This window comes from Sturnus vulgaris, chromosome 2, assembly GCF_052056855.1.
Source record: "Sturnus vulgaris isolate bStuVul1 chromosome 2, bStuVul1.hap1, whole genome shotgun sequence".
NCBI classification, from domain to species: domain Eukaryota; kingdom Metazoa; phylum Chordata; class Aves; order Passeriformes; family Sturnidae; genus Sturnus; species Sturnus vulgaris.
Genome location: NC_142244.1, coordinates 88,536,283 through 88,551,123, shown reverse-complemented (window position 1 = coordinate 88,551,123; position 14,841 = coordinate 88,536,283). Strand labels below are relative to the sequence as shown.

General features: G+C 40.7%; 1 protein-coding gene across 7 annotated transcripts in view; it reads left to right on the top strand.

Annotated features, from left to right (window-relative positions):
• CRACDL (CRACD like) overlaps positions 1-14,841 on the top strand; it is a 42,189-nt gene that overhangs the window by 18,421 nt on the left and 8,927 nt on the right. For 4 of the 7 annotated variants that reach the window (XM_088160018.1, XM_014892817.2, XM_088160017.1 and 1 more), the window contains 5 exons: positions 2,386-2,521; positions 2,897-3,061; positions 3,680-3,748; positions 6,865-7,098; positions 9,290-10,868. In XM_088160018.1, coding sequence (XP_088016144.1) covers positions 2,386-2,521; positions 2,897-3,061; positions 3,680-3,748; positions 6,865-7,098; positions 9,290-10,868 — 2,183 coding nt within the window. The remainder of the gene's footprint in view (positions 1-2,385; positions 2,522-2,896; positions 3,062-3,679; positions 3,749-6,864; positions 7,099-9,289; positions 10,869-14,841) is intronic. The other 3 variants (XM_088160021.1, XM_088160020.1, XM_088160019.1) reach the window with 1 other exon arrangement.

Genomic DNA, 14,841 nt, shown 5'->3' with positions numbered 1-14,841 from the left:
GTTCCAACCTCTGCCATGGACAGGGATAGTTAGTTACCAGCTGCCTTTTATAATAAGAGAGAAGTCAGCATTACTAGCAAAGATTGTATCATCCTTATGCATGAAATAGGCTCTGGAAGTGCCTATATCTCCCCACTGAATGTAAGCAGGAGCCTGGGATAACAACCTCCAGTGTAAATAGATGCAATCTGATGGCTGAAGTTAGACCAGATGAGTCCCATCCTGTGTACTTCTTTGCTTCTGAAAACCCCATCTTCATCCAGACATGGCAAAAATGTTGCCCACTATGAAAAGTAACCATGAGAAATCCAGCCCAAACATTCAAATATGTCTCTGGATGGAGAGGTGGACTGAATAGCCCTTTGGATAACTAAAAAGCAAGTCTTTGCATTGGTGGATTTTGTGCCTCTCAGAACAAGCCTCCTGATCCTCAAGCAAGGGGTGCTGCTGTGCTCAGGAATGGGAGAGGAAACTATCCCCGCCATTTAAAATGACATTATTCAATGTGGCCACCAGGCAGCGCCAAACAACCAAAAGAAATTATAAACAATTACCTTTTTTTTCTTCGATGCTTTGGTTTTGTTTGTTTTTTCCTTTTTGCTTTCGTGGCCTTGGCAATAGTAATGTTAGTTAGTCCAGCCTGAAGCCCTCGGAGTTCTGGGCTGGCAGCACCACGTGGTGTGTAGTGCAGTTGTTTGACAACTTATTTACAAGACGTGGATGGTGAAATTTTTTTTCTCCCGTGTATGGCTTAACAAGGTCATGTCTGAGTGGGTGCCATGTCTGGCTGTTTTGGCCATATTCCTGTGCTATAACCCGAAGAGTTGCTAAGTTATTGTTTCTTAATATTTAGTTAGACAGACAAAGACCAGGAAATTATTTGAAAGGAAGGAAAATTAATTTGGACATTCTTAATCTGAGGAGACATGTAGAATACCTCCATTATGTGTCTGGGAAAAAGAGGAAATGAGGATGGAATACTGGGATAAATGTGCCCATGCAACAACACTGCCTGTGTGGCTGCTGCCCTTGCTGAATATTGGTGCTTGGAGCACCACTGCAGCCCTGACTGGCACCTACTCTGCAAATTGCTGTAAATCTGTCTGACCTTGGAAGCATTGCAGAGATCACATTTGCACTTAGATAAATTGCTCTTCTAATGTCTCTAATGCATTAAGCAGGAGCAGCAGGCTTTCCTTCCTTCTGCAGCAAGAATGTAGATCAACTCTTTCCTGCTATTGTTTTATCAAACATATTTATAGCAGCCACTATGAGGAAAATGTTACTGTCTGCCATGATTGTTTATATTTGTCTTCAATGTCTCTACGACAGTATCTAGGATCCAGAAATACAGTTCTTTTGTCTTTTCTGTTCAATTAACTTGATAGTTACATAAACCCAAACAATTCTCTACTCTGCACTCATTTACAATTTCATAGCTTCCTGATTTTAAAAATTTGAAAAAGGTACTCTTACAAAAAATGCTGTGAGCACACGTTTCTTCTCCCTGCTCAGTCGGGTACGAGCTAAGCTGAGGAAAATGAGCACAAGAAACTCCTAGCACCTAGCTGGCTGGCTGTGGGCCTCTTCTACCATTCCCATAAGGAGCAAGGTGCTCATATCCCACATGCACCATTTGCAAAAGAAGTCACATAACACATGCATCAGAAGTAGGAAACAGAATATTAGAGAAACTGCCCACAAAGCATCTCCCACTTTCTCTAACTAGACCACAAAGATTGTCCATTAAAAAATGTTTCCCATTGGCTGATAAGAGAAAATCCAAGGGATCTTGATATAGAGCACTGCACTTTTTAAGGATTTATGCAAAGGATTCCATGTGAGTTCTACATTTCCTGAAATGTTTCTGCTAACGATCTATATGGCAGAGCTATATTAAATGCTGTACCACTTTTAGATAGTAAAAGGCACTTACTCTTCCTATGGTAATGGTCACTCATGGTGACATGGTCTTACATTAGTAAGCAGTGTCAGTACAGACCCATTTATGTGAACTCCATTTTGCACCTGGGCTTGCCTGTGGCATTGTGACACCACCCAGCTGCTGGCTTCCACTCAAGGGGAAGGACTACTCAAGTAACTTTTTCGATAAGACATAACTCATCTTCTGGTGTTAAACTGTCTTTAACCTTGATTCAGTTTGTTAACATGACAGATAACAGCATTTAACATTTTTTTGTTGTTGTTTTTAAAGGTCTTGTTTATATTACCCTGAGTAGCTGTATTCATGGAGAAGTCTGGAATCTTGTTTGTGATGTATGCTGTGCATCCCTGTCTCCCATTCCACATTCAATAGACCACTTGAGTTAAGAGAAATGGCAAAAAAAGTTTGCATGTTTTCACTCATTTGTTATATTATTCTAGGACACACAAAGGCATTATGGGAAGCAGAGCTTTGTCACATGATAGCATTTTCATCCTTGAGACTGGGCAAGAGCCTGCAAGGCCAGTAAGAGTGTTTTCTCAAGAAAATGTTTCTGATCGGATTAGGGCTTTACAGGTAATTTACACAACATAATTTTTTTTTCAAATACAAGAGGTGGAATGTTTTTCCAGGCTTGATTTTTTTTTTTTTTTGGGTAGTATTTGTGGTTGAACGTTTGATTAGTAAGTAATATTTGTCTGCAGTTTACATCCAATGTTGCATTTGTTAATTAGACAGCAGTATCCTGCCTTGGTTCTACATAAATGATAGCTGAAAAATGGGTAGTTTATTTGGCTCACTAAGAGAATGTGTAAAGTCAGATATCCTGGGCCCTGGATCATTCACTTGTGAAGTTACAATAATGGTAACTCATTGACCTCAACTAGATAAAATGTTCTGGGGAATCCTCCATCACTATCATAAGCTAATGTATTTTATGCCATGCTGAAGCTGAAACTCCAGCCTACCATGAAATTGGGGCCCCCGCCTCCATTTGGACTTCATGCAAAGCGAACAGAGGATGCTGGGACCAGTTCTGAAGATGATGGATTACCCAGGAGCCCTCCAGAAATGTCTTTGCTTCATGAAAGCCTGAACTCAGGCATGAGAACAAGAGTGAGTAGTTCCAGTGCTGACAAAAATTAGCGTTTAATGACTTGTTTTACCTATATGTGGATGGCAGAATAAAGTATTTGGTTTTATGTATCCTTATTTTACCTCTGAGCAATTCAGAAATACCTTGCTCAAACTGAGAAAAACACACTCTCTCTGTAAACAGCTACTTAGAATCTGTGTTCCTGTTAAAACATAAATATCACACCAGAAAATGCCAAACTAGGAAGAAGAGTATGTGATTATGTGCATGCATGGGAATGCTGTTTTTTATAGAGACTACAAAGAGCTGCCAGGCATAAAAAAAAGGCTGAAAAATCTGTATTCCCCCTTGAATGTGTTGATAAGACAACTCTCTAATGTTCTTCTAGGTTGTCATTGGAAAAAGAAATAAGAAATAATGTATTTTTTTTTAAATTATAGTTTTGTTAGACATTATTTCATTCTTTATCTGCATGTCTAACCATTTATGTTTGCAGTGCCTTTGCTAATCCTTAAGACTACAGAGAAAAATAACTTACACTGCCAGTACCTTTGTACACTTTGTGTAGATGGTTTCTGTGATTATAACCACCTTGTTTGTCATCTTTTACTGAATCTCTTCCTCATTCCATCCCACAGTTCTCTGACTCTCACAGGCACCTTAGCTCCTTGAGTTTAGCTGGAACAGGCAGTGAAGAAGAAGAACAGGTAACTTCTGCCAAATGTATTAAGGGACAAGTAATTACCCATAGTAATTTTTAAAAGAAATATAAAAAATATTATTTTGTTGCCTGTCTGCTGCAAAAATCAACTTTGTATGCATGTAATTGCCTGCCCGTCTGTTTGCTGTTTTAATGTCTGTCTGCCTAACATAAAAACTATGATTACTTATCAACATAATTCTGATGCAAAATAATCATCCATTGATAATAATTAATGTCTCTAGAAAAGCTCATATCCTTTAGCAAACTTGATAGACATAATTTAATCTCCAAGCACAACCAACCAGATTTAGACACTGAAGCAATGTCCATTTTTTCAAAGATGGGAAATTGCAGTTTTAAAGGCTGCTTGAGTTATATGCATAGGATAAGGGAGAAAGCTTATTGAAGAGATGGGAACAAGCTCTAGATCCTCTGAAAACTGCCCAGACCCCGCTTTAATTACAAAGTTACTTTACACTGACACAGAAAGTGTTCTCCTGATGATAGCAGCTGACATTGCTGCCTAGGAGTCTGAGTTCAGCCTTCAGTCAGATTCTGGCTATGAGTTTTGCTGAAGTGATGTTTTTCAGAGCTCAAGTATAGGCGCATGGATGGCTTTCTTCAATCAGCAGCCAGCCGTTCTGCCTGATTAAAGGGCTGTTTTGAAAAGCTCTGAAGAGTCCCTTTTAGCTGTCCCCAGCTGGAGTCATCGTGGAAACAACACAGGGGGTAGAGGGAAGAGCATTTTCTAGAAACAGGAGGAGGGGTGGAGGGAAATTGCAGAAATGAAATAGAGAAGTCCTGAGCTGACCATTTCTTGGTAATTATGCAAAATGTATTTCAGGATCGGCTGCAGCAGGGCTCAGCAAAGATTTCAGGCCTTACTTCTTAGATCCACATGAAGCTGTTTGAAAAACTGCTTATATGCAGTGCAGTATTAATATTTTTAAAATAAAAACAACAGAACTCATGAAGGAAGTATTTCTTGAACGCTGTTACAGGCTCACTGTAATTGTGCCCCATACAGATATATGTTTGCTAAAAGAGGATTTATGTCTCCCTGTTGTTCCATTAACATTACTTTCTGACTCACTTGCTGACTCCTGAGTCGTGGCGGTGACTACACACTTCCACATGCCCTATCATTTAGCTCAGAGTTCTCTTCATCCCATGCCAGTTTGAGAGTGTGGCCAGAACACAGCTCCATCCCAAACCGCAGGATCTACTACCTGGCAGTTCAGAGAAATTAGCCCTGCTTCTAGAAGTCAGAGGAGACAGTTCACAGGGCTGAGGAATTTTGCACAACCCAGTCCTGAGGTTTTGGGCAGCAGTGACACCTTGCTGTGTCTTGGCAGCTTTTCTGGACTGAAGAAAGGAATCACAACTTTCCCGTCTGGCCTTTGGAGATGGGGTTAGCTGCTGGCCCCCCACCTTGTGCCACCCAGCATGAACAGCTGAAGGATGGCTGAGGCATGTGCACATGAGATTTGGAGAAAGGCGTCTGCCAGCTCTTCCCTTCTCCAGTAGGCTTTGTCAAAGCCAGACTTCATGGGACAAACTTCTGTAGCCGGCTCAGAGCTGGCATTCACTAAGGCTGCTGAAATTTAAGTAAGAAACCAGATTTTGGATTTTCCAATGTAATGGCCAACACTGAGCACTGCCAAGGAGAAGACATGCAAAGTTCTCGAGGAAAAGCAAGAGCCAGAAGAAAGGCAGGCAAATAATGACGTCCTTTGAAAGTGAACATGTGCTGTGTCTTTATCATGGAGCTGAAATGTCAATGTATTCACTGTTAGGTACTAATGTATAATGCAGCCACCTATCGTTTGTTGTACATTAGTCATGTCTGAGTACTAGACTGCAGATACCGTAGAGTTAAAATTAATGAGAGCATCTATTATTCAGCATGTCTGAGCCACCTGCTTTTTAAGTAGAAAGTATGATTAGAAGGTGTGGATCCAGCCTCTGCTAAAATCCATGGGAGTTTTCCCCTGGCCATTGAGCAAGCTGTAGTTGGCCCTCACTACACTACACTACACTACAGAGTGTCTTTGGGTTGCAGTGCATATTGCAGAATTCTAACTGCAGAAAATGCTGATGCTTTTTCCCTCCCAAAATGAAATGAACATCAACCTGCCCTGCCCTTCTCCCATCTAACCTCCTTAGTAAAATACCAGAAAAAAAAAAGAAAGAAGAAAGAAGAATACCCATAGAAGAGGACAAAGGAGGAAATCTCCTCCAAAGAAATGTACCAGGATTTCAAGCCTACAAAGGGACTGCTGTCGTGAGTTGGCAGAGGTCAAGTTAATGCTGAGACAGATAGTTTGGAAATATCATTTTGCCTATTTGCAAAACTGAATCTGAGAGAAAGGAGGAACCCTTTCTAGAGTAATTTTTAATAAATTTTCCAGTGTTCTTTTTGCATCATCCCTGGAACTAGGGTACTTTTTGGTGCACACAGGCAAGCTGAATTCTAGCTTTGTAAAAGTATAACACCCCTTGCAGCATTCAGGAGCTGTTTCTGGATGGGTTATTGGCCTCTAGTAGGAATTATCCATCACTTCCTTCCCCAGAATAGTCCACTAATGAAACTTTACATTTCCAGTAAATGCAGATATAAATACATGAGGTAAAAACACAAGCTGACTTAAGTGTCAATGCCACTAATTCTTAATTCTTTTATCTTTGGGAGGGTATTGAAGAGTTGGAAGGGGCCTGTTGACATATAGGAAGCTAAAGATGCTAGCACAAAACTGTGGGTAGGAGCCTAGACAAAGACCCAGAAAGGAAAATTGCCCTTTAGGTTCTGTAACTGAGTATTCTTCATAAATCTGTCTTCTAAAACATGCTGGCCATGTATTTGTGTGCTTTAGATCTTCCAGTTAGATGGGATTTCCATTTCTCACTGGACAGTATATCATAATATTCAAGCAGCTAAAAATGCAGAATTGCTAACACCAGTAGATCACATGCAACATTAGGAAATGCAACCTATTTTAAAGAAATGTCAAAAAGAAAAAGAGGCAAACTTAAAATGGTAATAAATATGGCTAGTTATTTGTAGAACTGTTATTTTTGTTTCTTTGTTTCTCCATTTGGGGATTTATTTTTTTTTTTCAGATTACATTGGGTTCTTCATCTAGATCTCGCTCTACAGATGGTCAGCTGTTCACTAGGCATGGAAGTTCCAACACTGAGTCTCCCCGGACATCATCTGACAGTACCTTCTCCCCTACAGCCAGTTTTGACACTCCACCCGAGCTTTCTGCTTTCCTGGATAATTCTGCTGCTAGACACAAGCTTTTAATAAAACCCCGGAACCAGAGATCCAGTAGAATGAGAAAATTTTCTCAGGTACATGTGAAAATAAACAGTGTCACTTTTGACACAAACCCAGAAAGTTCTTACTGGACTTTGTACTTCAGACTCAGACATGATGAAGTCAGTTTGCTGCATGGATATTTCATTGGGTTTTAATAGTTGTTGTCTGACAAGTATCTGAAGTAGACACTAGGAACAGAATAAATATTACAAGTTTACCTGTTAGCTTTTGATGCAGTGGTTTATGTAACAATTTCTTCTTAAATTCACTATGCAATACAATTTAGTATCCTGTTTGTGATGCAGAAGTTGGACTGACTGCTGCATTTCTTACTTTAAATAGTTTTTAAGTGTTAGATGAACTTGTGTACTTTTCTTAATCTGGAATATCCTGTAAAATCTTGAGTCCCTGGGAGACTACTCATGGGGAAGCTGTTTTTACTTCCAAAATATAATTGGTCTTATATTTTCAAAAAGTGCATAAAGAGTAAGTTTTGGCATATTAATTGGAGCCAAATTCTGTACATTTAGACTGTTCTAAATTCAGACCTCTCCCTGCTCCAAAACCTGTAAATCCTTTAAATGCCCTACAGAGATTTAAAGTAAGTTTTAAACAGAAAAAACCAAACAAACCCACAATAAAAATGAAAGTGCATACTATTTTTAAAAGGCTATTAAAAAGTGTATAGTATTTAAAAAAAAAATTCTAAACACCATTTATCTGATCCTTTGTCATATTTTGTGAAGGCTAGCTTAGTTTTTCTTCTTCCCTTCTTTGCTTCCCCTCTTTTAGCACTAAAGTTTTCAGCTTTTACTGCAGTATTTTACTTTATTGTTCATGGGTTTTTTCAATATTTTAAATACCATAAAACCATTAATTTGGCTTGCTTATTAGCAGAAATATTATTCCCTCTGTCTCAAAATATTACTAGCTGATGTTCTGTATTTCTCCAAATCTGTGAGTGACCTTTCAGCTCAGTAGAGCACCGCTGTGAGCAGCACAATGATGAGGCCAGTTATTTAGAAAAACACATAAAGCAGTAATCCACCGATCAATCCTTCTCTTCCATTCTAACATTGTTACTAAAATACAATTGCTTTGTCCAGACTGCCTACAAACTGCCAGCTGACTGAGCCCTTCTGGATTCCCACGGAGAGTGTTCACATGTTTTCATAATACAATTTTTAATATTTTCTTGCCCAACTCTGCCTGTGCACCTTGCTTCTGACTAACTGATATCTTCTACTTTTATGTTATTGTGTATATGGATTGTGAATGTAGGTGACACTGTAACTGGGTTTTTTTTTTTTGTAATTGCATTTGCAAAACAAGAAGTTGTAGGCACCCTAAAATATCTTTAAAGTGCAGTCTTTGTGTTCTTAGTATTAGGGCCTACATCCAAAGTATATATTTACCCAACAAACTGTGAAACAGTGAGCTAATACAGGCACCATATGAAAAGGCATATTCAGCAGCTCAGTACTGTGCTTTCAAATAATCCTGTGTATTTAGCCAGTCCTCATATCAAGTTTAATCACAAGACCTCACAGATAACTACCTATGAATTTGAAAACTTTTAAACTAAATATGAATTTAAAAACTTTTATCAAATAGTTTAACTCTTGAAAGAAAAGACTTTTACACAAAGGAGGCAAGGCTGTAATGCTGTATGACAGTAGGATTAGACACAAGACTGCCATACGGGGCATATACTCAGCTGGAATGGAGTGTCATAACCAGATGGATTTGTTAGGCTTTTGCTCTTGCTTCTGTGTACCCTTTCCTCATGCTTCATGAAGAATGAGTTGTTTAATTTTTAGCGCTATTATGGACTAGCAAAATACAAAGAGACTGATTTTTCTCTTTCAAGTGTTGCTTTTTGCCCAAGAGCAGCACAACATAGGCAGTATGCTCTGGAGAATCCATTGCCAAGGACAGTCCAATGGCCATTGTTCTGATGGACTTCCCATCTACAAAGCCATGAAAGCACTAGTTGTGCAGAAGGAAATGTCACACATTGCTTTTATATTGGTTAAATTCATTATTCCAGGATCTGCTTAATTAAAAAAGCATCCAGTCTGTAGGTTAAGAAAACTGCATGCTTAGCACTGGAGGCTGAAGTATTGCTTCCTCTCTATGATCTCAGCTGTCAATGTAATGATGAATAAGAAAAAAAGTGAAGCTGTACATGATGACGGAGCTTTCTGAATTTCTTTTTTACAGAAGACCCCATCTGAATCTCTGACTGATTTGAGCTGTACCCCAGAGGAAGAAGAAGAGGATGATGCTGTATTCAAGCCCAGCAATCAAGAAGTGCCATGCAGCACAGCTACAATGCAGAATGTGGTTTCTGGGCCAAAGCCCAGAGTGCCTGAGAACCTCCCCCCTGCTTTGAGACCTGTGATGACTCAGCCTGCTTCAGAGTCTGCTGTTGGACAGCAAGCCCTGCTACCAGAGAATAAGCCAGAGGACTGCCAACCAACACTGGAAATGACATGTGAGGGGTCTGAGTCCTCATTGCTGTCAGAAGGCAAAGACTCTGCAACTTCTTCCTATTCCAGTTCAGACAGAGAAGTTGAAAAGCAAGAAGATTCCTCAGAAACACTGGTTTTGTTGTCTGGGGACACGTCAATCAATACTGTAAATCACGAAAATAAGAAGCTGCCTACTGTGTTTCCATTAAATAAATTACCATCTGAAGAAAATATTTCAGATACTAAGAATAGTATTGTTTGCTCAGGAAGGTCAGAAGAAAATAAACAGAAGGATGATCAGGTACCTGTGGAAATGCCCTGTAATAAAGGGGAAAACGAAGAGTTTACTCTATCGTCAGAGACCAGCACAGAGTTTTTCATGGGTTCTTCGCAGCCCACGGACTCGTTCCATGTTTCACATCCTGTTTCCTCAATGCAGGTGGAATCATCTACTTCCTGCTCTCTAGAGAAAACAAAGACTGCACAGGAGGCAGCTGCTTCTGATAAGGAGAACAGTCAGTCACTGATCCACAAGGAGAAACGGTTGGGGAAGAAAGCTGAAAAAGCAGTCAATGAACTCAATGCCTTCAAAAAGTTTTCTGTTTCCTCTGCACAGGAGAGACCAAGCACCAGAAGCCTGTATTTCCCAGAAAGATCAGAGTTGGAAACCCCATTAAATACTGGATTCTTCCTGTCCAAAGCAAAGGTCTCCTCAAAAAATGAGAAGTGGCAAGACAACTTCCAGAAGGGATCAGATATGGAAGAGGAAAAAAGTAGCAACAAAAAGGAGACTTTGCTGCCAGAGTCCTACTCTGAGAACACAGGCCAACCTACAGAAATTTTGGCCAGTTATGTTTCCCCAGCTGTTGATGCAGTTCCAATGCCAAGCAATTCTTCAGTGGTATCTCAGAATCAGCCAAGTTGTAAAGATAAAAGTCCTTTTCAAGTGAAACTTAGATCCACCTCATTGTCCTTGAACTATGGAGACAACTCACCACCAGAATCAAAAGGGATTAAAAGATACAGTGCAGAATTTAATTTAGAAAATGAGGGATTGACTTCCTTTCTAAGAGGTGATAAGGCAGAGATCAGAAAAAGAGCCAATACAAATACTGGTGATTCTTTAAAAGAAAAGATCAAACCCAAAGCAAAGTCCTCTGAACAGCTTAGTAGCAAACCTCCATTGCCTAAAAAGCCAGTGTTGCAAAGTATGACCATTCCAAACACTACTGCAAGCAAGGAGAAGCAGGATAAAGCTATTCACTCTCCTGAATCCAGAAATGAAGGCAGAGACTTGGAGAAACAGTCATCTGCTTCTAAAGTACCTGGTAAGACTCCCAAAATTGTATAAAGTTACCTTCACTTGCAAAGAGTGACCTTTCTTGTGAGAGAGAATTGAGGCAGCACTGTTGTGTCTGCCTGGTGAGCCCCAGCTGATGGCTCTGCCTTCAGTGATGTTGCTCCCTTATTTTCCCTTGCTGAAAAGATTGTCAAAAAGACAGCAGGGAAGAAACAGCAGACAGAATAAGATATTTTTATCTCTGAATTTTGAATTTCAGGGTATTGTTTAAAGTGTGTTCAAAGTGACACTCAAAAAACAAGGTACACTAGCACGTATTGGAAAACAGAAATAGCAAGCCACTAAGTGTCCCCACTTAGAGCTGCTGCATGGCAATTCAAAATCCAAGAGCAAATACTAAGTGTGGTGCCCTGTGTGGGACGAGTGACTCAGACCTCTAGGCCTTCCTTTTCACCATAGCATTGAGGCAGAAATGCAATGAGGCCCTGTCACTGCCTGCCATGGTAAACACACCATTTATTTATTACCTCCTGTGAGCTTTTCTTATTCATTTATCTGTCTTTATCATTACTCATTTTTTGTTTAGAACAAAAATTAACAACCCTGCAGCTTCCTAGAGTTCAAAGCTAGGAGAGACCACAAGAACATGTCTACTACGGATTGTTATATTTCACCCTGTTGTCTGTATTATATAATTGGGTTAGAGATTAAAAAAAAAAAAAGTCAGGCCTCTGGAGACTAATATACTGTGGGCTACAGGCAGAGAACAGAAAAGACTGGAAGTGGCACCACTGTCTGAGTTCTTTGCAATGACAGTAAACAAGTTAGGTGAAACACACTCAAGCAGTTCTAGCAGGAGACCTCTGCTTTTCAGAGAACAGCCAAGAGGGGAAAATAAGAATCTTTAGGTCTTCTGATATGTAGAAGAAAAGTCTTCTCTGTCCTGGACCTGTCTGGGCATGGGTTTGCTGTTAAGAATGTGAGAAGATGCTGGCCAAGCAAATAACAGGCTGTCTCTGTGTCATTGCAGAGCTTCCCCACATTGGGTTGCTCTTCTCTGATTGGGGTCGGACTCTGAGCTTGGAGTAGGGAAACACCAAGATAGAAGATCTCAGGGCACGGGAGGCTACTTGTCCTCTAGGGTGACAGAAGTCTCTTCCTGGCCCCAGAGGCAACTTGCTGATGTTCTGAGTGACATCTGATTCCAGTTGTCCTCTGCTGCGGCATCACAGACATTTTTGCAGGACTTTGGCCGCGTTCACAGTTTCCTGTTCTCCCTGCCATCATAAAAGAGGGGATTCATTAAGATGCTCAGCTGGATGAGGTCCCCACAGCCATCCAGCCAGAGCCTCCCCACACACTGCAGGCAAGGCAGGACATATCTATATAGATATATAGGTATGTATATAATCCCAACACTTTCTTTAAAGGCATTTTCCCCTCTGTGCTGCCATGAGGAGTTGATTGTAGTGACGCCCACATCTCTGATGGACTGAGATTTTGGGGAGAGTCATACTGGGGCAAGAGAGGAGAAGACAGAATAGCAGTGCTGTTCTGGCAGGGTATGGAGGAGAGCAGTGGGAGTACCAGTGCTCCCTCACACAGCCCTTTATCACATCCCCATTGCTTAGTCTCAGAGTGCCTGCAGATGGACTGGAATGTCTTCCTGCAGTGAAAGACAATGAGTGCCGGAGAAGGAAGAGGGGGAAGAAATGAAGCCAGGGAGCACATTTCTCCTCCAGGCTTCTCCTGTGGCTGCTCAGCCCTAGGATGAAGGAGACTCTGCCCTGAGATGCAGGACTGCCCTCTGCAAAATAGGATCTGTGGGTGAGAGTTGTGCCTTGGTCTCCATGATAGAGATACATGAACTTGGAGTTTGAAGCAGGGTTAAGAAGTCCTGCTCTGTTCCCCTCTTCCTGAGAGTATTACACCAAATCTGTACAGCCTGAGGTTGTTTAAAATGATGGTTTAGATTGGTCTGTGATGGCAATTAGTTTTCTTCCTTACCTACTGCCTTCTTTAGGCACCTGACCAAGCACCTCCTTGTGCTAAGTTGCCACATCAGCCTGATCTGGCCACCTGAAGTCATGGGTTAATGAGGTGTACCCACCTCTTCTGAGTCCCCTGGAACCACACCATTGGATAGTGACCTCAAAAATGATGTCCCTCCTTGAGGCACAGGACAATCATGGGATGCAATGAGGACCTAGCAGGGTAATAGCCCTTACCAAACATCATTTAAAGCTTATCTTTGCAACTGCAAACAGGAGAAATCTGACAAACACAATCAACACAGCCCCTCATGGATCATGTGTGTCTTATCAGGCATCTCTGGCCTCTGGATCTGCCTGGACACTCCTTTTTTTTTTCCTTACCCAGCCCTCTCCTAGCCCTTGAGTTCATCAGCCTTTTCAAAGAGCTGTGGTCACCATCAGGAGACAATTTATGCTGTCAGGGAGTTTCTTCCCACTGCATGTTAGGAAATCAGTGAGCTGAACAAGAAGACAAGCTGTGAAATGGTGATACAAGGGGATACAGTTCCCTTCCCGTGTACATTCATTTCAGAAAAGTCAGTTTGCTGCATTACTGAGGTCAGCAGGAGCAATGTGGTTCATTCAGTTCACATTTTAGCTTTTCAGCACTCTTGGTACCAAAGGAGCAGGAGAACTGATGAGATGCTGGCTTAACACACCAGGTGAAAACAGCACTCTTGCTCCCCAGAGCTTTCAGGGGAACTAGTGAGGGACTGCTTTACGTCTCTCAGGCTGCAAGGAAGCTCTTTAATGTCTGTGTGAAATTAGTCACCCCAGGAGGAGTAATTTTTAAGTCTTTGGAGCTAAAGGCACAAGTCCTTGCAAGATTTAAAAGGTTAAGCTGTGTTGTTTGGAGTTGATACACTTTGCTATAAATCCTGTAAAGGGCAGAAATAATTACCAAATGCTAACAGCTAACAGTAAAACCATAAGCGACACTTGTCTGAATCTGCATATTAGAATAAACAAAAATCAGTAGCTGAGGAGCTGTAGTGGGGAGACAACCTCTGAAAAGAGAAAAAGAGTTCAGGGAAGAGCGATGGATGTTATGGTGAATGAAATTGGTATGTATTGTCTGGAAAATACAGGCTCTGGAATGACAAGAGAAGTGTTTTTCTCTACATCAAAAAGACATTGCTTTAATGCTGTCCTGGCTACAGCTGAAAAACAAGCTGAAAGAAGTTGCTTTCTCAGTTGTGTCAGGCTATTTTGCAACATGGCTGTTTTCCAGCAGTGAAATAGACTTTGATGAAAACAGCATTTTCTTCTGTAAAAAAGGCTCTTCTGGCTTCGGTGGTATAGATCCAATCAAAAGTCAAATACCTCTTAGAGCAGCTTAGAGAAGAAAGAAATGTCAGAAATACATAACCAAATCTTTAGAATAGCTTTGTCTGAAATTAAGGAATTGGGTGTGTATACTGAGATGAATCCATGTAGTGCTTTAATAAACAAAGGGAAATATGTAGGCCAAGATATTCTAAACGCTATATGCATTTGTAAAGCCCTTCTTAAAATAACTGGAGTTTTATAAATGAGCAAAGATACAACAGTGTGGAATTAAATATGCATGCATAAGCAGTGTTATAAAACAATGACACTTACATACAGAGGGTGTTATCTCTGTGTGTAAGTTGTTTGGATTAGTTTTGAGTATGTTTGCTTTTAAAACACTCAGGGAATCCACAAGCTAGCTTTGCTTGCTGTTAGTGGTTTGACTTTCAAAAGACTCTAAATTTTGACTCTGACCTTTCGCCTGCACACATGTACAGCAAGAATAACCACTCTTTGCAGTCCTTGCAGGCATAAGATGTTCTTTTCCAAGTATGAGACTTACATGTCATAAAGAACCTCTGCTACAATTAGTGTGCACAGTCACTTCTGGATGTAAAGAAAACAGGTCTCAGATTTAAAGAAATATGAGGCCATCTCTAAAAAAGACAAAGCTAATCCCTATATCTCAGGGTAATG